Here is a 27,376-nt window from a genome sequence, read left to right as displayed (position 1 = left end):
TGGACCGCCCTGCACTAAGGGAATAAAAGATACAAGGTGCTGTCCCAAGAGCAGGGAGGAAGTGGTTCTGTCTTTCCCTGTGGCTCATCATATGGTGTTTAGAAAAGTGGAGAGCCTGCTTGAATATATATCATTACTGTAATATTTTCTCTGGTGGTAAGTGTTAAAATTCCCTGTTTGGTGGATAATATTGTGTGGTAATTGCTGTTCTTGGGAATCAAGCAGTCATGCCATTAGTGAGAATGACCCCAAAGGGAGTATGACTAGACACGGATATTCATTTTTTTTAATAGAGAAAATAGAAGGGGCTTCCATAGCAACACTGTTTCCCATAGTGTATTTTTATATACAGTATACTCATTCTCTCTTTCATTCCTCAATCTGGTTTTAAACTATAAAACAATAAACATGCTAAAGAATCAGCCCAGAACTCAATATTTTTAGATTATTTGGTGAGTTTGTTGTTTACAAGATAAAGGTAAATACACCTGAAATTCTAGTAATATATATATTGTAGAATACCTTGGAGATACAAAGGCAACAAGTATCTGGGCATTAAGATGGTGAATACATATTCAAACCAAGAATGAATTCCCCCCCCCCTAAAAAATTATCTCATAACCAGCCTAAAGGAGTGATGAAAATTATTATGCCAAAATGTTGGTAACTATTTAGAGGTCTGTCCATGTCTACTGATAATATCTTTTTGCCAGGAGTTATGGGCTAATAAAAGGCTCACAGATACAGTTTAAAACAATCACAATTGAGAAAATTATGCAACAAAATTTGCAGAAAGTAAACTAAAATATTAATACTGAACAAGTAGACATTAAAATTCTTATGTATGCTACACTGTGGTTCCAGATAATTTGTTTAAAATCTGGAAATTCAGTTACTTATGCAATTAGGAAAAGCTGAGTACTGTATAGATTAAAATTGTGCTCCACCTTCTTACTGTTGACATCAATATTTGATAATGAGGAATTAAGAACAACATTTTCTGAGATATTGAAATTTGGAAAATATCTAATAATATAAGCAACAATAGCTCTATCATACCACCTTCAGTATTCTTGGGGGGAAAAAATATTCTCTCTTATGTGAGCATTTGGATGAACTTATTTAATTGTGAATAGGCTCTGGTTTGTAACTCCTTTGAACCCAATCATGTCCAATTATTAATCATTCTCTGTTTAAAAATAATTCTAAAAATCTGATTCTCATAGCCTCTCACTGCAGCTAAATACAATTAGTTCAAAAGAGGAAGTTATAAAAATTGTCTTTTTCAGTCTCACAAGAGGCAATTCATTTCACTAATCCATTCATAACAAAAAAGATGAAAAAGAAACATTTTCATATTTAGATGACCATAAAGAGGACATCATTTTTAAGAGTGGACTCAGATGTGCTTTTAGAAGTCCACTGTCCAGACTCTTGGCATGGTGACTGAATGCCTGAAGTTGCCCTAAACTCCTTCCTTCATTTAGCTACAAGCTAGCTAAAGTCTAGCAAGGTGGGGTTATCAGTATTGCCGACTCTCCTTTCAATCACAAAAGCCTTATTCTCTGAAGCCAGCAGTGCATTCTCTTCAAGCCTCAGAAGTGCTGAAATGAGAAGCATAAACCAGTGTGACAAAACAGTTGGCTCTGTTTTGGTTTTTTGCCAAGCTCGATCTCATTATAGCAAATACATATGCACATAGCGCTAACTTGGGGGACTGGATGTGCTCATGCAGTCGTTCAACCCCACACTCCATAAGCACCAGTGGCTGCATGCAACCCATGCTGCTTCCCAGCCTGCCCACTCTGCTGACAGGGATGGCTACAAGACCAGCTTGGGCTGTACCACCTGTATGGCCAGCACAGGATATCCTGGAGGAAAAAGGTACCTGCCTTTTCCAGGGACACTTCCCAGGCTTCCAGCTGTGTCCTACAGCACTGAACCAGGAGCGCAGGTGGCTGCCATGAGGATGTGCCCTAGAAAATAACTGTTTAGCAAGCAAGGCACCTCATAACTGTGTGTAAAATATATTTCCTTACCTAAAACCTATGATTTCATAGATCCTATACTGTATATTTATCAAACTCCTAATCAGCAGTTAAATTGGGAAAAGGGAGCACAAATGTAATTGGGGCAACTGAAAGCCTAATTTATTATATTTTTGGTGTAAAAAGATCCTATTTCATCACCTTTGTAATATTATACCTCTTTGGGGGAAAATTATTCCAGAAATAAACCTTCCATGGTGCAGTTAACAAACATGCCCAGCAGCAATATGGTCCCCATCAACATTAAAAATGCTGAATGCTATACTATTGTCTCATTTTCTCTTTCTTTCTCCCTTTCTTGGAAACCTCCATGCTATTCCCTGACTAAAATGCAGGAGTGTGTCCTAAGCACTTACTGAAAACAGGATATCCCAGTGCAAACCTGCCAAATGAAGCAGAAAATTTACCCATTGCCTGTATGATAGGCTTTGGTAATCAGAACCAATGTTTTGAACTATATTCCATCTGATTGGTGTTACAAAAAAAAACCTTTAAAAAATATTCATATCTTATTCACTCACATTTAGGGATGAGTTCAGTAATGTGACAGTTTCACCCTTCGGTTCTCTACTTACAGCAGCTTTTTCGTGCTGCACTAAACATACTTTGGATAGCACATGGTAAACTATCATGAAACCCTCAAATTATATGCCATCCCTAGTCAGGATCCATTTGCTCCACACATTCACTATGCCACTGATTTGACTGGGTATAGTCACTCTAAAGATATCTGTGCAGCTTTAGAGTTCAATACTCACTTCTCTTCGTGAGCAGAGGCATTACTGACAAAAGGAATTTCTACCCTGTCTGTCTTCCCCAAGATCAAGTGATAGTTTTCGAGGTTTATCACACACTAAAATAAGAGGGAATATGAGAAAACAAATTAGACAACAGGTTAAGATCACCTCGGTAAAAGAAAATAGGGGATACAAAAAGTAAGGAGGGGAACAGAGTTTTACCTTCAAAGATTTCAGTGTCTGTAACCCCAGGGAGAAGTTTTTATCATTATCTTCTGGAAAGGGAGAGAAACGTGTTCAGATAGATTGATTCATCATAGTATTTTATCACTAACACATACACGAGCTCATATTTCCATAAGATGTGTTAGGTCCCTTAGTGTGGTGAAGGGGTCCCTTCCAGCTCAATCTGTCTAAAGCAGCTGGAGAAGAACCTGTTCTTTCCTCAACTTTACCCTTTTTAATAGTTCAGTCACTATGTAAATATAACCCTTCACTTGTTCTGTGAAACCAAGTATTAATCAATAGTGCTTAAGGATGTATGAATTTCTTTTCTTTTCTGAATTTTCTTTTCATGCAAGTAACCGTTCTTTCTGTGACCTGTTCCTTATATCTAAGTCACTGAATTGATTCCTCTGTAGAACAGTGATAAGAAATCATTGCTGATGGGAAAGAATTCTTAGTGATCTCAGGGTAGTTTCTGCTGAACCAAATTTAGAATCGTAAAGGCTGTCATTTATACATGAGAGGTGCCAGTACTGCCTGGAAATAATACTCTATCATTGTTTTATATTAACGGTATTTATTTTAGGGTTTAGTACGTATATCACTATAACAGTTAACTATTTCAGTTCATATATACTCATATATACTTATCCAAATAAATATATAGATATTTAAAATACAGTTATATAAATTGTAACCCTGACCCTTAATCCCAGAACTATGTGGTCTGATTGTCTTTACTTGATGGTGCAGGAAATGCATATTGAGAGGTACTTAATAACTTTAATACTTGCACTTGTTCCAAGAGAACATGATTCTGCATGCCCAAATTAAGCTAGGAAAAACAATGTACTAACTATAATCCCTTTCTTGGTCAGTCCCCAAAGCATTCCTGTCCAAAGCACAAGCTTAAATTCACATAGAAATGTGTGAAATTGAAATTATAAAGTAGCTGGCTGGAGACAGCTGAAAGATAGTTTTAAAAGGCAAATGGAAAAGGGGATTTCAACTTCTGGTATATGTACCGGTACTTATCTCACTTTCATCTCTGGTAAATGGGTTTTGCAGGACTTCATATTTTTTCCGAAACCTACAAACTGTTTTTGACCAGAGGCAACAGTGAGGCTGAATAGAGTTTTCTCAACTAGACTGCCAAGGATCCTTTTAAACTTGAGAAACTAGGGACTTAAGCTGTGTTCTCGTACATTCCAAGCATGTGTTCCATTACTGAGTATGGGTCCTTCCACTGTGAGTCACTGTAATCCAATAGCGTTGGGCCCAGAGTGAGTTAGTTGCACTTAGAGGATTGGAATTAATGTGGCAAGTTAGTTCTCATTGAAATCAGTGGCAAGTAAGGCTTTTGCGTTTTCCTTTTACAAAGAGTTTATATCCTACCCTTCCTATGAAGATCTCAGGGCAGCAAACATGGTTCTTTGTCACATTTTATCCTCACAAGAACCCTGTTACGTTGCAAGGCAGTGATTGACCCTAGGCCATGCATAGGCAACCTTCGGCTCTCCAGATGTTTCGGACTACAATTCCCATCATCCCTGACCACTGGTCCTGTTAGCTAGGGATCATGGGAGTTGTAGGCCAAAACATCTGGAGAGCCGAAGGTTGCCTATGCCTGCCCTAGGCCATCCAGTTAACTTCATGGCTGAGTGGGTATTTGAACCTGTCTTCCCAGTCCTAGTCCAACATGCTTAACAGCTCTAATGGGAGTTGTAGTCCAAAACAGCTGGAGGGCACCAGGTTGGCTAAGACTGTTTTAGCCCACCTTCCCTAACCTGATGTCCTCCAGATGCTTCTAGACTGCAGCTTCCATCTGCCCTAACCTGCAGAGCCAGTAGTCATGGTGAAAGATACTCTTAACAAGTATGCCACACTAACTCCCCTAAGCTCGACTAATTTAGTCTGAATCCAACCAAATACCGGTAGATTTTTTTTAAAGGAACTGACAGTGGATTGAGAGAGGTTTGGCTTCCCAAGGGTGCAACCACAACATATTTTTGTAATCTCAATCCAACAGATTTTAGAAACAAGTCAAAAGCCTCCCAAACCTGTTTACCAAATAAACTTACAAATTGCACCATAATGAACAAAAATAGGTTTGGCAAGTACTATACTTGTATGGCATCTAACCTGCCTGAACACTCACCTGCCACAATTGCTGAACAGTCCACGTGAATAGTCCCCATGGTAAGAACCAGGTGTTCTATGTGGCCAATCACTTTCACACTGTGTGGCAATGAAATCTTCTCACCTTCGGGCTTATAGGATTTCATGTGCTCCTTTAGTCTGCACAAGGGAAAAGTCACTGGGTTTACATCAGGAGTTTGTTCATTTTAGGATGCCAGTACTTGTGTTGTGTTGTATCCTGGAACTGAGCATAGTCATTCCTGTTCTGTAATTAGTATCTGATACAGATAAGTAATTTTATACAGATTTATATTATTTGCTGTTAACTATACACCTATACTTGACCTTCCTTTCAATCTTTAGTCCTGACACATCTTGTAATTTTTGTTCTCATCATTCATATTTTTTTACCAAGAGATTAGTTTGTCTTTATTAATCCTAAATCCTGCTACATCCCCATTTTGTTTTAAAACTCTTATAATACTTCGGGATTGACTCTATTGGTTCTTCTACAGATATCACCACATCGTCTGCAAATGGTTTTAATTTATATTGTCTCGGTCCCACTCTTATACTTTTAATTTCTTGGTTACATCTTATTCTTTGCGCCAATACTTCTAAAATTCATATGAACAACAAGGGTGACAACAGGCACTTTTACAGAAAGAATAAAAGCACGGATGTTTTTGCTCGATGGCAGATTGTGCCAGCCTGACTCGTGGGAAAAAGGAACAAATTAGTAAGACATTAAAACCTGGCAAGCCTTTTGTCTTTCGCTAATACACAATGTTCTGCTGCTCTGTCAAGTAACATTTGAGGTTAATTTGGATTCTTTTCTTTTCTTACATACCCCCTCTTTATGCTAAACTAAGTCCACATCTGGGGAGTGCTCAAGAAGAGTCTAGCGATTTTTCTGATCTACCAGAACTACCATCCAGCTAAAAATGAGAATTCTTCCCTCTGTTTCTTAACTTGTTTTTTCTTAGGGCATTTTCATCACCATGCTTATTTCAGCAATTGGATGAGCTTGGATAGGATATCTAAACCCTGCAGATCAAACACACTGGGGAGTTTAGTCTGTGCTAATTTCTTGCCCCATTACGTAATTGACAAGGTCGGGATGGTGCGTTCTGGACACCCACTTTCCTGCAGTATCTCTAGAGGTGTCCTTGAATAATAAATCTCTTCCAGGGCTGCGTCCTATGCTTTCAGCCATGCTCTAACAGCATCCAAACAGGGTTATGGACAACCACCATGTTTGGACCTTCCTAGGATGACCAGAGCAGAGTTCCTATAGGGAAAAGAAAAGCTGAACATGATGGAATTAGGCAGGCTATTAGATGAGACAGAGAGAGTTGGGGAAATGTATACATCTTGGGGATCTTTTAAAATTAGATGTTACATTTGAAATGTTGCTTATATAAACATTTAGTTATTTATCTTTAAAAGGGTTTTTTATTTTAAAAAAAATGCTTCTGACATCACAACATACTATTGGCTGGGCTCCTACAGAAGCCTTCCTTTTCATTTTCTTTCAGTGGAGCCTACGCAGGAGACTGTGTCTCAGTGGATTTGTGACATTCCATAGGGTCAAACCAAGTACTTCTGAGGGAATCCACAATGCTTGCTATTCTTTCTTCCTTCCCTTAGCTTTGTCCTAGCGGTGTGCCTGTACTGGACTGATGGTTTTTTGTTTTTTTAAAAACAGTCTGTCCAACAGCAATAATTCCTTTCATTTTCCATGAGATCCTACTTTCATTTGTGCCTCCTTTGTGGTATTTTTCTACTGCACTGCTTTGCAATATGAGTCATCAGTGACTGATTTATGACCTATGCAGAGATGAGTCAATGCTAAAGGCACTTTGATACGGTTACTTTGAAGAACCCATTCTCCTATCTATTAAATGAGCTAGATGGATCAGAGCAAAAGACGAGAAAAATGCTCCATCCATTTCCTCAACTTTTTCTTACTTTGATCTTCCAACTTCTTTCAACAGTGTGCGGCCAGTTCTGATAGCTAAAATGCCCAGTCCTTTATATACGGTAATTTGCCATCGTTAAACATTCTGATTAACATGTTAATAATTTCTATAGCCCTTTTCTGCAAAGTACATTGCGATTACTTAATGTGTATTTTGTGCTTGATAATTAAATTGTATCCCACCCTTCATGCAAAGAATTCAGAACAGCAATCCCTTTACTTGGCAGGCAGTCTCTAAGATTACTAGTTTGGGCCAGATCTTCTATACTTCAGATTATTAAGATCTGCTAATAGGAGATATGAATGCTTCTATGACATGGGCACTGATCGCAATGCACTCATGCCTGCCTTTAGTTAAACAATTCAGTGTATGAACCCATGTTACTTTTTACAATCCATCATAACATCCTTCTGGACCGTCTAGAGGAGCTAGGAGCTGGGGGCACTGTTATACAGTGGTTCCACTCCTTCCTCCTGGGCCGTGTCCAGAAAGTGGTGGTGGGGGATGAGTGTTCAGACCCCTGGGCTCTCACTTGTGGGGTGCCTCAGGGTTCTGTCCTCTCCTCCATGCTTTTCAACATCTACATGCAGCCGCTGGGAGAGATCATCGGGGGGGTTGGGCTGGGTGTCCATCAATATGTGGATGATACCCAGCTCTACCTCTCTTTTCAATCAGAACTGTGAAGGCAGTGAAGGTCCTGTGTGAGTGCCTGGAGGCAGTTGGAGGGTGGATGGCAGCTAATGGATTGAGGCTGAATCCTGACAAGACAGAAGTACTGTTCTTGGGGAACAGGGGGCAGGCTGGTGCAGAGGACTCCCTGGTCTTGAATGGGGTAACTGTGCCCCTGAAGGACCAGGTGTGCAGCCTGGGAGTCATTTTGGACTCACAGCTGTCCATGGAGGCACAGGTCAATTCTGTGTCCAGGGCGGCTGTCTACCAGCTCCATCTGGTACGCAGGCTGAGACCCTACCTGCCTGCAGACCGTCTCGCCAGAGTGATACATGCTCTAGTTATCTCCCGCTTGGACTACTGCAATGTGCTCTACGTGGGGCTACCTTTGAAGGTGACCTGGAAACTACAACTAATCCAGAATGCGGCAGCTAAACTGGTGACTGGGAGCAGCTGCCAAGACCATATAACACCGGTCCTGAAAGACCTACATTGGCTCCCAGTACATTTCCGAGCACAATTCAAAGTGTTGGTGCTGACCTTTAAAGCCCTAAACGGCCTTGGCCCAGTATACCTGAAGGAGCGTCTTCACCCCCATCGTTCTGCCTGGACACTGAGGTCCAGGCAGAGGGCCTTCTCGGTAGTGGTGCCCGCCCTGTGGAATGCTCTCCCATCAGATGTCAAAGAGATAAACAACTACCTGACATTTAGAAGACATCTGAAGGTAGCCCTGTTTAGGGAAGTTTTTAATGTGTGACATTTTCATGTATTTTTAATCTTTGTTGGAAGCCACCCAGAGTGGCTGGGGAAACCCAGCCAGATGGGTGGGGTACAAATAAAAAATTATTATTATTATTATTATTTTATTTTATTTTATTTTATTTTATCGCCTTGTCAAGAAAAATCTCATTTGGTTAGCTAAAGTTTAAACATTTATCAGTGTGTTGGCATGGAAGCATGCTCTGTGCTGCCCTGGTTGGTAGACAGTACTTCTGGCTGAGATACATGGCTAAAGAATGGATCACCATATGGCGAGTACTAGATTCAATGTTCCCTCTCCTTCCGTCCCTCCTCCCCAAGAAATATAGGCTCCAATTTCCCCGGCACAAGTTAAGATTGCACAGCCTAAGCCCACAAGGTTTTAAGTTAATTTCAAAAATTAGAGCAGACTGGGGTTCAACTCTCCCCACTGTGTCACAACAACTGAATATAAAAATTCTTCTGACAAAGGCACACATTCATGTGCTGGGTTGTGGCAAGGCTTACACACTCCTTATGTGCTCAGAGGCACATCTTCATTTGTATTTCACATGTTACAAGGTAGGGCACTGATACTGAAAATGGGGCTCAGCTTAAGCACAAGTAAGGGATGAATAGATGTGTGACTATATGCAAATTAAGACTCCGTTAGGAGGAAGAGTGCATGACCTTCAGAGAACTCATCCTATACCAATAACAAACTAATAATCTCCATACAGATCTTGGTTTAGCCAAAACAGACCGATCCACACACAAGAGAGGCATCAGCAAGCATGAAATAACTCCCAACATTTGCATAAATACAGAAAAAGAAACAGGAGAAAAGCCTATGGGAGGGCCCAATGCTCAGGGGCCATAGGATGTTAAGTGTTTGTTTTGATGGAAAACAGAACAAGGGAGGTGGGGGATAAAATTGAGTATCTTGGGCAAGGAGATGGCTGCCTCAAACGCTGAACAAGAGTACCGGGTACTCCACACTGCAACGCACTACGTTGCTCGTTGGTTTTAAAGAAAAAATTCACCAAATGGTATGACATTATGACATTATTTCAAGAAAGGAGGAGCCTTGGAAGTCTTTCTTAAATGGACCCCTGACCATTAGGTCCAGTCGTGTCGGACTCTGGGGTTGTGGCTCTCATCTCGCATTACTGGCCGAGGGAGCCGGCGTACAGCTTCCGAGTCATGTGGCCAGCATGACAAAGCTGCTTCTGGCGAACCAGAGCAGCGCACGAAAACGCTGTTTACCTTACCGCCAGATCTATATATCTACTTGCACTTTGATGTGCTTTCGAACTGCTAGGTTGGCAGGAGCTGGGACTGAGCAATGGGAGCTCACCCCGTTGCGGGGATTCGAACCGCCGACCTTCTGATCAGCAAGCCCTAGGCTCTGTGGTTTAACCACAGCGCCACCCATGTCCCAAGATTAACAGTAAAACAGAATAAACCTTTTATCAATTCAATCAACATCATGTTATGCAGCCAAAGGCTGTAACAATCAGAAAAAAATAGCTTGTATTCCTCCTTTTTAGATATAATATTGTCTAACAGCTATAAATAATTGGCAAATACATCAATCATCACCTTTGCAATTAGCAACATGGATTTCAACAAACTGCCATCTCATTTTAGCTGCTGACATACCAAACAATGCATCTGAGTGGGTTGCCAGCTGGCGGGAAAAAAAGAAATGGGCATGACCTGCTCTTGTCTCTTTAACAGCATATTGAAAAGCAGGAATTAGCAAGTTTTTCACAAGATGGAAACACACATCATCATCTGCTAATTTGCTGCAGATCAAACAGCTGTTAAAGGCACCTTAACAGAGGCCAGATCAAAAGCAGGCAACTGAGTCTTCTAGCAATTAGTTTTAGAGTGGCCAGGCAGGTGATATAGAGGACAGAACTCCTGCACATTTAATAGTTGTATAGAAGAGGGAATTTCTGCAGATACAGCTGTTAATCTCATTTGCATCTGACTGCCCCCAATGTTTGATCAGTATTCCTGTAACAAGATGTTTATGAGAAACTTAACATGAGATACACTCCAAAAAGGAATTCCAACTACAAACATCAGACAACATTTCCCTCCTTTTGGACACAGTTGTAGAGAGGGCTCCAAAGCACCATAGCCACAGACACAAAATTATTCTCAAAGCAGAAGTGGGCAGAAGATAAACTTAAGGTCAGCAGGTGAAGCTCAAAGTATAGAGACAATTTTCCTGGCTTGCTAATATTTTCATTTCACTGCTGTTAAAAACACAGTTACAGTAACCAGTTTGAAAAGTTGGCAAACCTACTTTCAAGTTGCAACACCCTAGGAAACTGCCTTATACCAAGCCCATCTAGTTTCTTGATCCATCTAGTTCATTATTGTTACCACCTAGTTCAGAAGTGGGGAACATGTGCCGCCACCACCCCGACACTGTTGGACTGCAATTCCCATTGGCATCTGGGGTGGCACAAGTTCTGCATCCCTGGTCTGCCCAGAGTGCTATTGCACTTACATCATGTTGGTGAACCTCTCATGGGTGTATGGTTGGCCATTGTGGGAAATGAATCCTGGACTTGATTGCTGGATAAGACCATAGACCGAAGTTTTTCTGATGTTCTTAGGGTTTCAGACAGGAGTCTTTCCTGCCCTTCTTAAGACTCAAGGCTCCTTTGCATGTAAAACATCTCTACCATTAAGCTATAGCCTTTCCCTGTTGAATGAGAACTCACTCTAGAATAGGCATAGGCAAACTCTGGCCCTCCAGATGTTTGGGACTACAATTCCCATCATCCCTAGCTAACAGGACCAGTGGTCAGGGACGATGGGAATTGTAGTCCCAAACATCTGGAGGGCCGGAGTTTGCCTATGCCTGCTCTAGAACAAAATAGTCAGCTTTTTGTCTGGCAATCCTTTACCTTTAAAAGTTACGCAACAGGTAGAAATTCAACAAGTACTCAGTTTCCTGGTGTGGGAAAGAGCATCCCCAGTGAAATTAGTGTCTGCCATCCAGCTCTTAAAGGTAAAGAAGCGTGCCAAGTCAGCACAGTGTAAATGCATTAGTGAAGCCGATCTGGCACTCCCAGTGGTGGATTTGCAATGCACTGACCTGCTCCCTTCCCCTGTCCATCTTGGTGTGCAGCAGTGAGGTCAGGTGAACACTGTCACATGCTTTTAACTAATAGTCTAGAAAAGGAACTCCTTACCCTAGTCGCTCCAGACATGCAGATGATATGACATTGCTCTGACATCCAGTATCAACCACAACTTGCAGTTCCTTCCCAGCGCACTGTTGGGGCAAAACAGAATATTTGAAAGAATCAACTGACAGCTTCGATTTTTATTTGTGCTGTAGTGTAGAGTTCTGGAAACAAACACCATCCCTCCCATTGTGATCTATCTGTGGAACCTTTTTTTTTTTTTTTGTATCACCAGTGGAGGGCAAATTTCTCAGTTACTAATTGTACTCTTGAAGAAATTCATTCTCCAGCTTTACATGCGAATACTCATTCAAGTTTAGTATTCCATCAGCCAGGATGTGCTTTTCATAATCACATCAATTTTATCTGCCTATCTTATGTATGGCTTGGTTCACACTGTGCATTTTTTCCTCCACATGATGGCTCCAGGCATGTATTCATCCAGCAAACATGAAATGTAACCCCACCACACACTGTGGAGAGAGGTGCAGCTACTAAGAATGATCCCCCATGATCACAATGGATTTTAAAAAATGCTGCTGTGATCACAGATATTGCCGCCATATAAAGCTTTGGCTGTATTTGGGTTCAGCCACATAGGGAATTGGGTGCAGCATTCTCATTGTAGTGGAAGACTGGCTGAAATATCAAATGTAGGCCCATGAAGCATACCTGGCAACACACCAGGATGAGGTCTTCTTGCTCTGTTTTCTTTGGGCCATCCAGTTTCATTTGATTCAGTTTATTTGTCTGGAGTGAGAGTTCGTTCTTCTGAGAGCAGCTGCCCCGGTTGTGGCGCAACCTGGACATGTTTGTCTCCATCAACCGTCTCTGGAGGATGTTGTGCGGTTGCTTAAAAAAAGAAAAAGAAAATTAGGGCAGGGGAAAATATAGGTTGATTGAAACCAAACAGTTGAAGAATGCTGTCCTTTAAATACATGCATTAGTTATGCAACTCAAGAAAAAAATATTTTGGCAGCATTAAATATGTATGTTTGTATCTAAACACACACACACAAAGTGACAAAGTATGTGGCCCTTTGCTGTTGAAAAGTCAAAGAACAGGACTCAGCCTAAAATCTGTGGGATAACCACCCTTCTATAACCAACAAGTTTAAGTCTAATTAATGCATGAAGGGGTTAAAACCATAGAGTTAGCTGTCCTGGCAGGTGTAGCTCAGCTTGGGAGAGAGTAGGTAATCAATACTTTGTTCCCCTTAGTCTACCTGACAAGCTCAGCATGTGAAGAGTCTAAACTGGTTACTTTAGCTGAATGGCTCTTAAAAGCAACTCTTGAGTTCTCCTATCAATAATTTAGGAACTTTCACCACTGTAACTAAGTCAATTTTTGTTGTCTGTGCAACTTTTTCTGAATGCTGTATGGAAAAGCACATGAACCAGACCTTTGAAGAGTTTGTAAGTAACCTAATTTTTAACTTATCTAACATACGGTATTTTCCTATGCTGGGAAAGAGGAGCATTTTGGAACTCGTATGAACATGTTTTAAAGGTCTAATTGCCTATGTTTCCATTCTTTGCTTACTTTGCTACATATTTTGTGTTTTAAAACTCTTCTTGGGTTCTCTCTCTGAAGAGTACTTTCCCCAAACCTGAATCTTGCCATCTAGGGAATTTTCCTTTTATACCTATTTTTTTCCCTTGCAGTCAACTAAGTCCTCATCCCAAAGGTTCTGCATAGAGAAAATGGCAGGCTGAAATTTATAAAGGAGTGGATAACTTCCGTTGTAATTCAGTATTTACAAATGGTGGTTCAAAGATATTTTAGGACATTTTGCCATATTTAGTTGCTTGGATGAGGAAAACAATTTCACATACAGGGGACAGGAGTGCAATTTGGGGGGGGGAAGCATTATCACTCATTTTCTAAATGGGAGTATAGTTATCTCTAAAGAGCAAAGCAGCATGTAAAATTTAGTAAGTGGCATAAATTTGTTGCTATTATTTTAATGTGTGCACAAAGAACAGTAGGCTAATGTCAGAGATACCGGGGAAATAGTTTTTGAGGATGTGGTTTTGTGGTGCCCATACCCTGTTTTCTCTTAATTAGAACAGCTCCAATCACAGTTATATCTGGAATTTTATGTGGAAAATTTAAAAGGTTCAGTAGAGTTCTGTGGACCTCATGGGCAGGTTTTTCATTTTGCCTTTGGCTCTGGGATGCTGAAGATATTTTGCTCAGTTTTGAAGGCATGCAGACACTCGCAGCCTGGAAGCTTCTGAGTAAATATGCATTGGATTGAACTGCATTTATTATTAGGGATGTCACATGCCTTTAACAACTTCATGACATTCAGATTCCAATCATGTTGCTTTCCAACTGCTGCATTTCCATACCGGAAAAAGCCATAGCCATTAAAGACATAGAGCTTCCCTGAACAAAAATGAGGCTGCTCTAATTGTAACATATCTTACATAAATTGTCTTATAGTACTGGAACAGGGAATATGAGTGCAAAAGCCAGACCAGAATGAAGATATACTATAAAGAATCAGGGGGTCTAGTATTTCCATTTTCTGCTTGGTAGTACATGACAGGATGAACATTCTCTCAGCCTTGGGACTCCCCATTTCTTGGGACTAGGGACGCATTGGTTGCAATAATTCTAAATAAAGACTAAATGCAAAGTTCAGACAATGTTTATTTGATTTGGCCAAATAAATTACTATTGAGCTATTATTACTCTTAGTGCCAAGACTTTGTGGCTGTGGGCTTTCCCCAACCCCTTCCTTCTTCCTTGGACTCTCTTCTCATCCTCCTCTCTCTCTGCTTCTATAGACTGAAGTGCCTAATTCTTTGCACTTGTACTCTCTCCTTCTTCTATCTTCACTGTTGATTGTGTTATTTTGTCTTAAACCATTCTAGTAAATAAGCCCATGTCAATCCAGTGGCTTTTAATGTTTATTTGTTGAGTTTTACTATACAAAACTCTCTAGCATTACAAACTTGACTTAAAAAAAAAAATTCTCATGCATGACACCATTGTACAGTTTACCATAAATTCTGAGGGATTCTGAAACAGGTTGGCTGTCACAACATTCAGACAGTGTCATCACCATGGAAATAAGAGAAGGTTGGAAATACTGTTGATACTCTTTCCTTCAAAACAGTCTGCTATATACCAAGGATAGGATGATGAATATTATCGGAATAACAAAGCAGCAGCACTCGCAATCCTCCAAATAATCTCACATACTTGTGCAGAGCAAGTCTAGCCATGTTTATTTGGAAATAAGTTCCGCGGGGCTTAATCTCAAGTAACTGCACATAGGATTGCAGCCATAAGCTTCTCAGATGGGAAATAATGATTCCAAAGTTGTATTCATTGCATTTATATGAAAAACAGAATACTTAATGGGATCCAATTGTATGTGCATGTAGCAGTGGGCTGCTGAACACACAGTTACTGAAATTGCAGTACCACATTATCTGATATGATGGCAGTGAAGATTTTAAAAACCCTACCAACCAACCCCCCACTCCCAGAAGAGCCTTTTGTTTTCATACAGCTTTTTTGTCTTCATAAACCATTTTTTAATAGTTTGAATTTTTGCTGGGTGGGTGAGAGAAAGAGAGACATGCACCTTTAATAGATGCATAGAATATCAACTACAGCTTGCATGACAGTTTGCTCCTGCTGAAAATCTGTCTTCTATGCAACTGTTAAAGGTGCAGGAGCTCCCTTTCCTCTATTTCACGTGACTACCCACATCAAGGCACTTCCTTCCTGCCAGCCGCCCCATAGCACTGGAAGGGACTTGTGGGAATACTGTATTGGGCACACTGTGCTTCATCATGTGGTAAACACCCTCTGTATAAGAACCAATTTTATGCAGTTTTACGATCAACCCATTGAACAATTTTCACATCCCTCATGTGGAGGAATATGTTGTTAAGCAGATTTGGGTGGTTTGAACCAGAATCTGCCTCATGATTCATGTTGCAGTGCATGTTCTAATTGACTGCAACTCACCACCTCCTGAAAGTAAATGAACTAAGGGGGCATTGTGAATTACACGATGGAACAAGGGAATATTCACCAGGCTGCTTTTGAAACTGAAAAACACACATCAATAATTGTTGTGAGAATCATAGAGAGTACTCTTTTAAATTTAACGAGCTTGGATTTTATTATTTTCCTCTATCCTGCTTTCTATCCTTTCTTCACCAAGTAGAAATGATTATATATATACATTTCCTTATTAATGCCCCTGTCCTTTCTGCAATCTGTGACATAGCACTGTTTTGAGGGCTTTGAATATTCACACCTGGGGTAGGGTTGTGGGTGTGAGCATGCCACGCTTATTACATCACAAGGGAAACAACTGAGAAAGAAATGACACAAGTCAGAACTTGAGCCACTACATCATAAAGCAGTAAATTATATTCAACACGACGACAGAGAGTGATAATAAAACAAACTTACTCTCTGAGCACTGTATGGAACACTACTAAAAAGCACACTGGAGTCTCTCTCACATTTCATGTCACTTAAAGATGTTAATAGGAAGGAGAATTCGGAAGTGGGATCAAACATATACCCCAGAATCAAGGCAGCCTTCACATTCACATAAAACGCCAATTGAAGCCTCAGGCCAGAATACAATACATACTCTCTCCAAGTTAAGGAAAACTGTATTTCTGTCACAGTAACTAACCATTTCCATAATGGAACCCTCAGGATCCTTGTCAGATTTGAAGTTGTTTGGAGGAAACCATGACAGTTAAGCTACTATGATAAGTTTATAGGATGGCTGTGCCTGCTGTGGTTCTCTCTTCTTCTGCTATTCCTAAATTTCCCATGCACCCTCCTGGTTCAAGCTATATTATCTAGCAAGATTCATGTTGTGTCTGCATCTAACATAAATGTTCCACAAAGCATTCCCAGCACCAGCTTCTTTTTCTTTGCTATCCACTTCTGTGAGAACCACTGGTGTCTTGCAGTTACTCTTGACAGAATTAGATTGCACACACCTTAGGGCAAGATTGGGGAATTCTTTTGTGTTTCTGCAGGCATCAACAAACTAAGCACTCAGCAAATATACATTAGATGATGAAAGGACAGAGGGCAAAGCTATAAATAATATTTCTCTATCGCACACTACTCCCTAGTTGTACAATAGGAACGCACTATATCTATTTCAAACAACCACCTCTGCTGAGCTGGGAAAAGAGACTGGACCATGCCATGATGGCTGGGGGCTGATGGGAGTTGGAGTCCAACATTTGGATAGTCACATGTTCCCCATTCCTATTCTCCTTCTCATTGTCCTTTGCAGAGATATCTCAGAAATATTTCCAGTGGCTTTTGCAGAGAACCTTTTACACAGCTCTCCTTATAGTTCTTTGGACCTGAAGGGGAATCATAGATACATAAGGTGGTAAAATACACATTTTTGCATATTTTCACTTATGCATGACTTCCCCAATACACCTGTTTTTGGTGACATATTTTTGAGTGGATAACTACCGGTACATTGCAGCATTCGGAGAAGTGTGAATTTCAGAGAAAAGCTTTTTCCTAGTTTTGCATATTGTTTTGGGAAGTGTGAATTAGGTAGGTTTACACTAAAATGTGAAGTGACCCATATTTCTTCCCCATCCTAAGCCCATGCATACACTTTTTTCACAACCATGGGCATTTTCTTAATTATATAACTTATTCCTGAGTACTTCACTTTAGTGCAGGTTGGTAAGATGCAAAAGAGGACAATGTTCCTGGACCCTTAAAGGTTGTATGAGGAGTGAAATTCAGTAGAGTAGTTTGTCATGCAACTGTAGGGCAGATTTTTTCTTATTACACAACCATTAACTTTAGCATGACCTAGAAATAGATAACAGAAGTATATAGGTGGAGAGCTGGAGCCTTGCAAATGAAATAAACTTCAGGGGGGAAATGCTGAAAAAGCCATGGAAGTAAAATGCAAGCAGCCAATATATACTGTATATATTAGATTATAAGTCATGATAGACAAGTAACATGATATTTTTGTTAACTAGCAATCAGCATAACGAACAGGCAGTAATTGCTAAAAATTAGTATGTGTAATGTAACATTTAAAGCAATATTTCATGCTGTCTTGCATATCTGCACTATCTTGTTTGACCTTTTAGTTATTCTAGACATAACCCATCTTTCCAGAAAGTTTAATGCTGCTAACACACACACACACACACACACACACACAAATAGCTCTCTCTATAGGAAATACAATTACAAAATATGAGCAAGATACAAAAAAAATGCAAACAAGAAGAAACTGGGCAGTGAAAACCAGAAACATGTAAGAACAGCAGTAAAAAAATCATCTAACAGACACTGGCGGAGGAGGAGGGGGACAGGGGGAGTACATCGCCCCCTGCAGTATGATCCAGGTGGGGTGCCATCACGGCTGCCCCTCCCACGCTGCGTGTCATGCCGCCACAGGCGGCGCACCATGTCCCCAGGACGCACGCCACACCCCTGCGGGTGGCGCACCGCGCCCCTGCGGACAGCATGCCATGACCCTGGGACATTCGCCAGCCACGCCCCTGCCTGCTTTCCACCACCCCACCCCACCCCCCGTTGCCAGGGCATGAAGCTCTACCATTGCTAACAGAGGCTTCTTGAAAAGGAAGATTTGCACTTTGGAAAAGCTTAGAACTCCCTTTATCTGAATCTCCAGATTATGCATGTATACATATGTTACGCACACAACATGTTAATAACAGCAAATCTAAAACAGCAATACCATTTATCAAAATGTGTGATGTTTTAAATAAAAAGGGAATATCATGCATTAGTTTATGCATTCTGAATGTTCTACAGGAACGGACTATAAGAATGGAGAAGGTTGGAGAGTAAATGAAGTGGAGAAAATAATCTGGCGAGGAAACACAGTTCATCAGCGGGTTGTTTCCAAGGAAGTGATCTTTTTCCCTGGCAAAAACTAAGGGGTGAGACCATCTGTCTTTGCCTCAATTTTTTAGTTAAATTATATTTCGATATTTCTGCTAGCATCCCTCTACCAAACAGACAGAATTTATAAAACATGAAATTTATATGCAGAAAGGGCCTTCCCAAATGATCTTTATAACCCTGGATTTTATTTTTAGCACTATGTTAAATAGCTCCAATCTAACACTAGTTTAGGTGTTTTTCATGGACAAAGGCTCTGGATGTAATTTTTCTTTATTTTAGTGAGGGCTTTGATAAAATCCCCCACGTATTCTTGTGGAGAAGCTAGTAAAATGCGGCTACAAGGAGTTACTTTTAGGTGGATTTGTAGCTGGTTGACTGACCTTACACAAGGAATGCTCACCAGCAGTTTCTGTCAGCCTGGGAAAAAGTGATAAATGGGGTGCTGCAAGGTTGTGTCCTGAACCCAGTGTTTGTTCAACATCTTTATAAATTACTTGGATGAAATCAAATTTGTAGATGACACTAAACTGGGAGGGGTAGCTAATGTCCAGTTCTGGGTATCACAGTTTACCGGTAAATATATTGAGAACCTGGAACGTGTGCAGAAGAGGCTGACCAAGATGATAAAGGGTCTGGAAACCAAGCTTTATGAGGATTGATGGATGGAGGGAGCTGGATTTGTTTAGCTTGAAGACGAAAAGACTGGGAGGTGATAGGATAGCCACCTTCAAATATCTGAAGGACTGTAGCATGGAAGATGGAGCAAGCTTGTTTTCTGCTGCTCCAGAGGGTATGATCTGAACCAATGGATTCAAATACAAGAAAGGAGATTCCAATTAAACATTAGGAAGAAATTTCTGGTGTAATAGTAAGAACTATTCAACACTGGATTGGATTACCTTGGAAGGTGGTGGACTCTCCTTCATTGGAGGTTTTTAAGCAGAAGTTGGAGGGCCATCTGTTAGGGATTCTTTTGCTGTGATTCCTGTGTTGCAAGGGATTGGACCAGATTGCCCTTGGCGTCCCTTCCAAGTCTACAAACTCTATGATTCTATGTGTACAAAACAGGCCACATGCGAGAATGGTTGAATGCATAGACTACAAATTCTTGGCTGCAGCTCCTTGCCTTCGGATCAAGCTGAATGATAGATAGGTGTGCTTCATTTTTATCTTACATTGGGATAAGGGAATAGGCATCAGACGATAACTTATCCCAAGTACCTCCTGTTAGGTCTCTGTCTGAACAGGATGGGCCGTGGTTATTTGTTGTTGTTCAGTCATTCAGTCGTGTCCGACTCTTCATGACCCCATGGACCAGAGCACGCCAGGCACCCCTATCCTCCACTGCCTCCCGCAGTTTAGCCACACTCATGCCAGTCACTTCAAGAACACTGTCCAACCATCTCATCCTCTGTCGTCTCCTTCTCCTTGTGCCCTCCATCTTTCCCAACATCAGGGTCTTTTCCAGGGAGTCTTCTCTTCTCATGAGGTGGCCAAAGTACTGGAGCCTCAACTTCAGGATCTGTCCGTTTTAGGTAAAAAATAGGGGGTATGGTCCCCTCACATTTTTCTGCCCCCCTGCCCTTCAGATTGCTACCAGTGGCTGCTGGGAATGACAACATAGGGACATGGGAAGATGCCTTATATTGAGCCAGACGATTGGCTCATCAAGATCAGTATTGTCAACACTGACTGGCAGTGATTCTCCAGGGAGATGCCAGTTATTGAACCTGGGCTTTTTTTCATACAAAGCATGAGCTCTGCTTCACAATTGTGATAAGACCCATTTGACCTCAGCATTATAGTGCTGTCCTAGAAAGGCTGCCAATACTGATGTTGATAAGAAAGATGGAGAGGTCTGTCTGGTTACTGATATTATGGCAGGGAAAGTCAGGTGAGTTTCTGCAATCGACCGGATGTTCCACTAACATGGAATTATTAGTTCAGGGGCCCAAACCTCTTTTTTGCTGGAAATCCCACCTGCCTGGCTGCCATTGGCCTCTTAAGAGCTCATTCTGGAATGGAAACATGTTTCAGATTGCAGCCCTGTAACTGCTTTTTTTCTTTTTAAAAAGTAACAAATTTAAGCATTTTTTTAAAAGAAATACATTATAACTTCACATGTCCTTTAAGCATGTTTTCTCTCTTTTGTTTTAATGTGCCTATTATAATTAATAGGTGGTTTGGAGATGTGTGCAAGTAGGTAGCTCTGGGTGGGAGGAGAGAGAGCAAACACCACAGCTTCATTTATATAAAGGAAATAAACCTTCTGATGCAGTAAATCACAATAAATGCTGTGACAAAACTGGGGGACATAATTTACATCAGGAGACAGATATGTGGCAAAAAGTATCATTGTTTGTGAGATATTATATATCAAGAACCTGTGTTGAAGAATTGTAGCATTGGTTCTATATCAGTCAGAACCACTAATTCCCAAGATGTGTGCAGTTACAATTCTTTACAGCGGTTTGCTTTGTGCCAGTAGAGCTGTATACCTGACTGTGCTGGATGTCAGCTGCAATCATAGAATCATATGCCTGGTTACTCCCATTAATTTGCATGAAGTTTTGCATGAAAATAGAGGGTGCTGTGATGTTTAAACAATTTATCCCCAGTCCTGCCTCTGCTCTGCCCCATCTCTGACCTCTGCTGTAGTTAACAGTTTTGCATAACACTGCCACACTTTTATTTACTGAAGTCAACCACTGCTGTGTTAAATTGTGGCAGCATGCAGATTCCACAGGCTGTGATGTGATTCTTTTGTGGCACAGTGGTAGCCCTGTGTCCCATCTTTCTCACTGGCAGTGAGTATGTTCTGTTACAAGAAAACCAATTGCAACTTCTTGCTGGAAACTTCATTTTAATATTGTCGGTAGCAAGAACAAATCACAACCTTTCTTTTTTTAATCATAACATAGCAAGTGTTACTTTTGAGACGTACAAATAGGTTGCATATTGAAAAAAGCTGAATCCTACAAATGTGTATAAATGCCCTGAGCTAGCTCGCCATGTCGAACTGGAGCTTCCATTTCCTTGGCTTTGAAAGCCTTCTCTCGATCTTCTTGACTTGGAAAGGTGTTAAGATGGGGAGCAATTTTCCGAAATTGTGGCATGATCCACAGAGGATCCTTCTTCACTGGCATTTGATATTTCCTCAGCATGACAGCCCGTGTATCATATACCATCCCTCGCCTTTTCTTATGCTTCTTTTCTTTAACATATACACAGTTTTTTCGGTTCTCCTCCACCCATTGGTCCCCAAACTTATGTTGAAGGACATCTATGAAGGGGGTAGAAGGACGATAGGGCCTCCCATAGGTCATGGCATCAGGAAGACGAGGTGGATCCCTTGGGAACCTATCCCCATCAGCTGCTTTGCGGCGCACATCATGGTGTTGGCGATACAGGTAGTGTTCCCTTGCTGTGAAAAGGCCAGCTTTTATTCCTCTATAGTTCATGACTATGTAGTCCTTTGGCTTCTCCTTCTTTTTCGTGACAGTGGGTGTCATTACCCGCCAGTTCCCTATTGCTTCAGGAACTCCTCCGTCGGTCCCGCGTAGAGTTAATCCATACACAAAATCTGAACCGGGAATCTTTGCACACCTCCTGAGTGTCCTTCCTAGCTCTGGTTTTAGAATGAGGTGGTTCTGAAGCATGGTGTCTCTCACCAGTCCAAGCCTGTCATTTTCTGTCCCTGGCTTGATATCATCCTTGGTCAGTGGTAGCAGTGGGGGTGGGCAAATGTCACTAACGCTGGCCCTCCTCTTCTGCTTATCAAGGTACCTTCTTACGAATGATTCCATTGCTGGTCAATAAGTAGTAATCAAACACTTCATGCTCGCTCGCTTGCTCTCTCTCTTTCCAAACAAATATTTGATGCAGGCCTCTGTGGCCACTTGAGTGTAACCTGAAGCCTTGGGGTGACATCACAAACCATGCAAAATTTATTGTTGTGATTCACTGTGTCATCAAACCCTGATCTATTCATTCAGTAGATGTCTGTAAGTCACTAAATACGGTGTGGGGGGGTTGGGAAGGAGGGAGGAGGGCTAAATGTTGTTTGTTGAACAGGAGGATGGTTATCTCAGGTGTTTGACTTCTGTTTTTAGGAAAGTTAAATCTTAATTTCTAAAACATAGGTGGCTAACACTTTTCAGGACAAGAGCTACATTGACCCATGGGTAAGCTTCTGGGTTGTTGTTGTTGTTGTTCAGTCATTCAGTCGTGTCCGACTCTTCGTGACCCCATGGACCAGAGCACACCAGGCACCCCTATCCTCCACTGCCTCCCGCAGTTTGGCCAAACTCATGCTAGTTGCTTCGAGAACACTGTCCAACCATCTCATCCTCTGTTGTCCCCTTCTCCTTGTGCCCTCCATCTTTCCCAACATCAGGGTCTTTTCCAGGGGGTCTTCTCTTCTCATGAGGTGGCCAAAGTACTGGAGCCTCAACTTCAGGATCTGTCCTTCCAGTGAGCACTCAGGGCTGATTTCTTTAAGGATGGATAAGTTTGATCTTTTTGCAGTCCGTGGGACTCTCAAGAGTCTCCTCCAGCACCATAATTCAAAAGCATAAATTCTTCGGCGATCAGTCTTCTTTATGGTCCAGCTCTCACTTCCATACATTACCACAGGGAAAACCATAGCTTTAACTATACGGATGTTTGTCGGCAAGGTTATGTCTCTGCTTTTTAAGATGCTGCTAGGTTTGTCATTGCTTTCCTCCCAAGAAGCAGGCGTCTTCTAATTTCGTGATTGCTGTCACCATCTGCAGTGATCATGGAGCCCCAAAAAGTAAAATCTCTCACTGCCTCCATTTCTTCCTCTTCTAATTGCCAGGAGGTGATGGGACCAGTAGCCATGATCTTAGTTTTTTTGATGTTGAGCTTGAGCTTCTGGGTACTTTTTATCAAAGTGGGCAAGTGTAAATGTGGGCTCTATTAAATATAAAATTATTTAAGCTCATTTATAAGAATATTAAATTCATGGAGCAATAAGCATTCCTCCCCTTTTAAGCTGCCACATGCTCTCTAGTTTGCACTCTGTCTCTCTGCCTTCTGGCTATGAACTCTCACAACTAAACAGGTGAAGCACTCTGTGCTTTCTATAGTTTCATAACTTCAGCTGCTCTTAAAAATGATGGTGAGAAGCCATCTCTGTTCGTAAGCCATCAGTGTTCTCGAAGTGCTGCACACAATTGCAAAGCACTGCAGAAGGGCCCTCTATAAAGAAATTTGGGGGAATTGTTTGGTGACCCATGAAGTAAAAACACAATGAACACATTTTTAGGACTTACACAACACAACCATCAGTTCAATAAATATTGTATTCCAGGTCAACAGAAGTATAGTGTCCCAATCAAGAGAAGTAAAAGCACTGCTCTATTCTGCCTTGGTCAGACCGCACCTGGAATACTATGTTTAGTTCTGGGCAAAACAATTTAAGAAAGATATTGACAAGCTGGAACATGTGCAGAGGATGGCAACCAATTTTATCAAGGAACATTTATGAGGAATGGTTAAAGGAGCTGGGTATGCAATGCTGGAAAAAAGAGACTAAGGGGAGATAGGATAGCCATCTTCAAATATCTAAAGGGCTGCCACATGGAAGATGGAGCAAGCTTGCTTTCTCCTGTTCTGGAGGGCAGAACCAGAACCAATAGATTCATGTTACAAGATAGGAGATGCCATCTAAACATCAGGAAGAACTTTCTGACAGTGAGAGCTGCTTAACAGTGGTATGGACTCCCTTGGAAGGTGGTGGACTCTCCTTCACTGGAGGTTTTAAGCAGAGGTTGGATGGCCATCTGTTGGCTGCTTTAGTTGAGATTCCTGCATTTCAGGGGGTGAGACTATATGACCCTTAGGGTCCCTTTCAACTCTACAATTCTATGATTCGGTGATCTGCAACCACCAAAATTTGCAAGGGGTTCTTTGGAGGGGGCACAAAAAGTCTTCTGGGTGCTACAGGCCATTGGTTTACCACCCCTGCTCTAGAAAATGCTAAAGAAGTCTTTACACCACTAATTTGTAATCTTTGTACAAGGAGCTTTATGCAAAGACATAGATTACGGTATAGCATTACAGTGGTACCTTGGGTTACATATGCTTCAGCTTACATACACTTCAGGTTACATACTCCGCTAACCCAGAAATAACGCTTCAGGTTGAGAACTTTGCTTCAGGATAAGACCAGAAATCGTGCTCTGGCGGTGCAGCGGCAGCGGGAGGCCCCATTAGCTAAAGTGGTGCTTCAGGTTAAGAACAGTTTCAGGTTAAGAACGGACCTCTAGAACGAATTACCGGTAAGTACGTAACCAGAGGTACCACTGTAAATGCTCCATCCACCTCCCTTTGATAGTTATATACAGTGGTACCCCGGGTTGCATATGTAATTGGTTCAGGGTTACAGTTCGTAACCCGAAAAGTACGCAACCTGAATAAGCACACGGAAAACCTGGAAGTAGTGGTTTGCACATGCGCAAACTGCACAGAACGCTTCTGCGCATCGCGCACGCGTTCCGGGTTGCGCTTCCTGGTTACCGGAGTTCATAACCCAAAAAGTACATAACCCAGAGCGTACGTAACCCGAGGTACGACTGTATTTCAAACACTGTTGTTCACTTTTGAGTATATTGTGATTACTAGGTCTACAGGGTGATTTGATATGCAGGGCTCTAGCAAGTGCATTGTAAAACTTAACTTCAATGGGGTTGTGTCAAATGGCTACTGGTCCAACTCGGGAATGGCATATCCTTGATGCAGTATTTACCCCAATTGATATGAGGAATGGACTGACAGTATGTGGGGTTCAATTTTCTCCTCTGTGGTGAAGGTTGGACTGGAGCGGGAATTCCCAGAGCTTTAAGTTGGAACAGAAACCATAGTTTTGGCCAGTACTTGTTCTGAGGCTAAAGACTGGTACAGTTTTTAGAAACACCTCCTATATATTAAGCAAAACATTTCCACTTTCCATTTCCACTGTTACACATCTAATCCTAAATTCTGGTGACATAAAAACTATACAAGGTTAAAGTTTTTTTGTTTTTTAAAAAGATTCACTATATTCATCTTATCGTCAAATGTTGTGAGTAGACAACATATAGAACTCGGGTTGGGGGGATAAAAATCAGAATGGACACAACTTCCTGCTCAAATAGATTTTCATCCTGTTTTGTGTCTCTGGTGTATGCTTCTATTTTCAAAAGCTAGAAAGCTTTGCAGATATATGTTGTAGATCTCAGAGGACTGTACCGGTAGCTTCCCCTTATGTGGAAGACAATAGACTTGACTGAGGGCCAAACAGATGAACATCATCAGGAAAGCAGCCACAGTACACCTCCCCCACCCCACCCCCAAAATATTTGATCAAGGTCATGGAGCTAAGGAAATAATTTTTAAAACCCTCTCCCCAACACTGCTTTTACTGCTTAGTAGCATTCTGAAACTGCTATCTGCAAAAGACAAGACAGGCAATGCAGCAATAAGGCCCCAAAGCTGCAGTTCTGAACACAGTTCCCTGGAAGGAAGTTTCACTGAAATCAACTGGAACCATGTTGAAGTAACAGGACTGGAATTTACCTTAATAAAGAGAAGTTAAAGTACAAACTCAGGAAGTCATCACCTGTGTTTGATCTCCAGTTTTCTTATTACAAAACTACGCCTAATCTGATCAACTCACCAACTGACCAATCCACATATCTAACATTTGTACATAATAAATTGAATTGACTATATATCAATATGGCTGAACAAGGCCATCTTCTTTTCTTTTTTAAATCGCAATATAAAGGATGCTTGATTGCACTTGCAAGCATGGCTATATAAACATTATATCAGTGACAGGACTTTGGGATGGAAGTCCAGGATCCTGCTCAACAGAATGAAATGGGGTGGCTTATTACCACATTTTGAAGGATGTGCTTTAATTATACATTTCCATCTGAAAAGCCCCCCCATAAGACCATAAAGTCCAGAGTTCAGAATTACCTAGCTGCACCAGCAAATATAAACTATTTTTGATGAAAACAAAAACAGAAAACATATCTCATGTAAAGCTCTTCCCCCACCATTTCCTCAGTCTTTATCTTCTCTCTGCATCCCCAACAGCTTAATTAAAATGCTAATTTTCTATGGCTTCCAAAGGCAACAGAGCTCATTATCTTCAAAACATTTTAAAAACACCACTAGAATCAACAGACCAAAATGTTTTAAATCCATCCTTTTAATCTTATGTTTTCTCCACACACACGCGCGCGCGCGCACACACACACACACACACACACACACACAGTGTCTTACAGTATCTTTCGAAGTCCCCAGCTTTTTCAGCCCATCTAATGGTAGCAGGTCAGCCGAGTCCTTGTGGTTAAACTGCACTGCCTGCTTCATTCTCCTCTGTTGTCGGAGAGATGCAGCTTCCCTCAGGTCCACATCCTTTCGGTCTGTTAGGAGCCCCGAGTAAAACATCTTTCCGATCTGTCTCCTCTTGCCTTTCTTTCTCTCCCAAGCTGCTGCCAGGCGTCTATATGGAAACAAATGCCCCGGCGATCTATTGTGGTGGACTTTATAACAGAATCCGTGTGACGTTTCTGAGAACAGCAGGTATCCCAGCCAGTGTGGCGTAGTAAAGGAGGGGTTATGTACACTGCAATATGTTACACACATCGAATATGGCATGAGTTGGCTCACAATCAGTCTAGGAATTACC

At 41.4% G+C, this 27,376-nt stretch overlaps 2 protein-coding genes across 3 annotated transcripts; both read right to left on the bottom strand.

The window, feature by feature from the left end:
• Window positions 1-1,107: 1,107 nt before the first annotated feature.
• Window positions 1,108-27,376, bottom strand: NRIP3 (nuclear receptor interacting protein 3). 2 transcript variants are annotated; one of them, XM_033152958.1, is made up of 8 exons: window positions 26,968-27,376; window positions 12,420-12,599; window positions 11,754-11,836; window positions 5,169-5,308; window positions 3,008-3,060; window positions 2,807-2,901; window positions 1,893-1,976; window positions 1,108-1,604 (listed from the first exon to the last, which is right to left on the bottom strand). In XM_033152958.1, the coding sequence occupies exons 1-8, from the start codon at window positions 27,343-27,345 to the stop codon at window positions 1,589-1,591; spliced, it is 1,029 nt and encodes a 342-aa protein (XP_033008849.1). In that variant the 5' UTR covers window positions 27,346-27,376; the 3' UTR covers window positions 1,108-1,588. The 2 variants fall into 2 exon arrangements, with proteins under 2 accessions (XP_033008849.1, XP_033008858.1); XM_033152967.1 differs by lacking the exon at window positions 1,893-1,976 and having other exon boundaries at window positions 1,110-1,604; window positions 26,968-27,371.
• LOC117048759 (cilia- and flagella-associated protein 77-like) lies at window positions 21,553-22,655 on the bottom strand. The gene has a single exon (XM_033152979.1). The coding sequence runs from the start codon at window positions 22,470-22,472 to the stop codon at window positions 21,642-21,644; it is 831 nt and encodes a 276-aa protein (XP_033008870.1). The 5' UTR covers window positions 22,473-22,655; the 3' UTR covers window positions 21,553-21,641.

The sequence above is a fragment of the Lacerta agilis genome, chromosome 1 (assembly GCF_009819535.1).
Source record: "Lacerta agilis isolate rLacAgi1 chromosome 1, rLacAgi1.pri, whole genome shotgun sequence".
Lineage (NCBI taxonomy): Eukaryota > Metazoa > Chordata > Lepidosauria > Squamata > Lacertidae > Lacerta > Lacerta agilis.
Note: the sequence above shows the minus strand (reverse complement) of the source record. Positions and strands in the feature narration are given on the sequence as shown.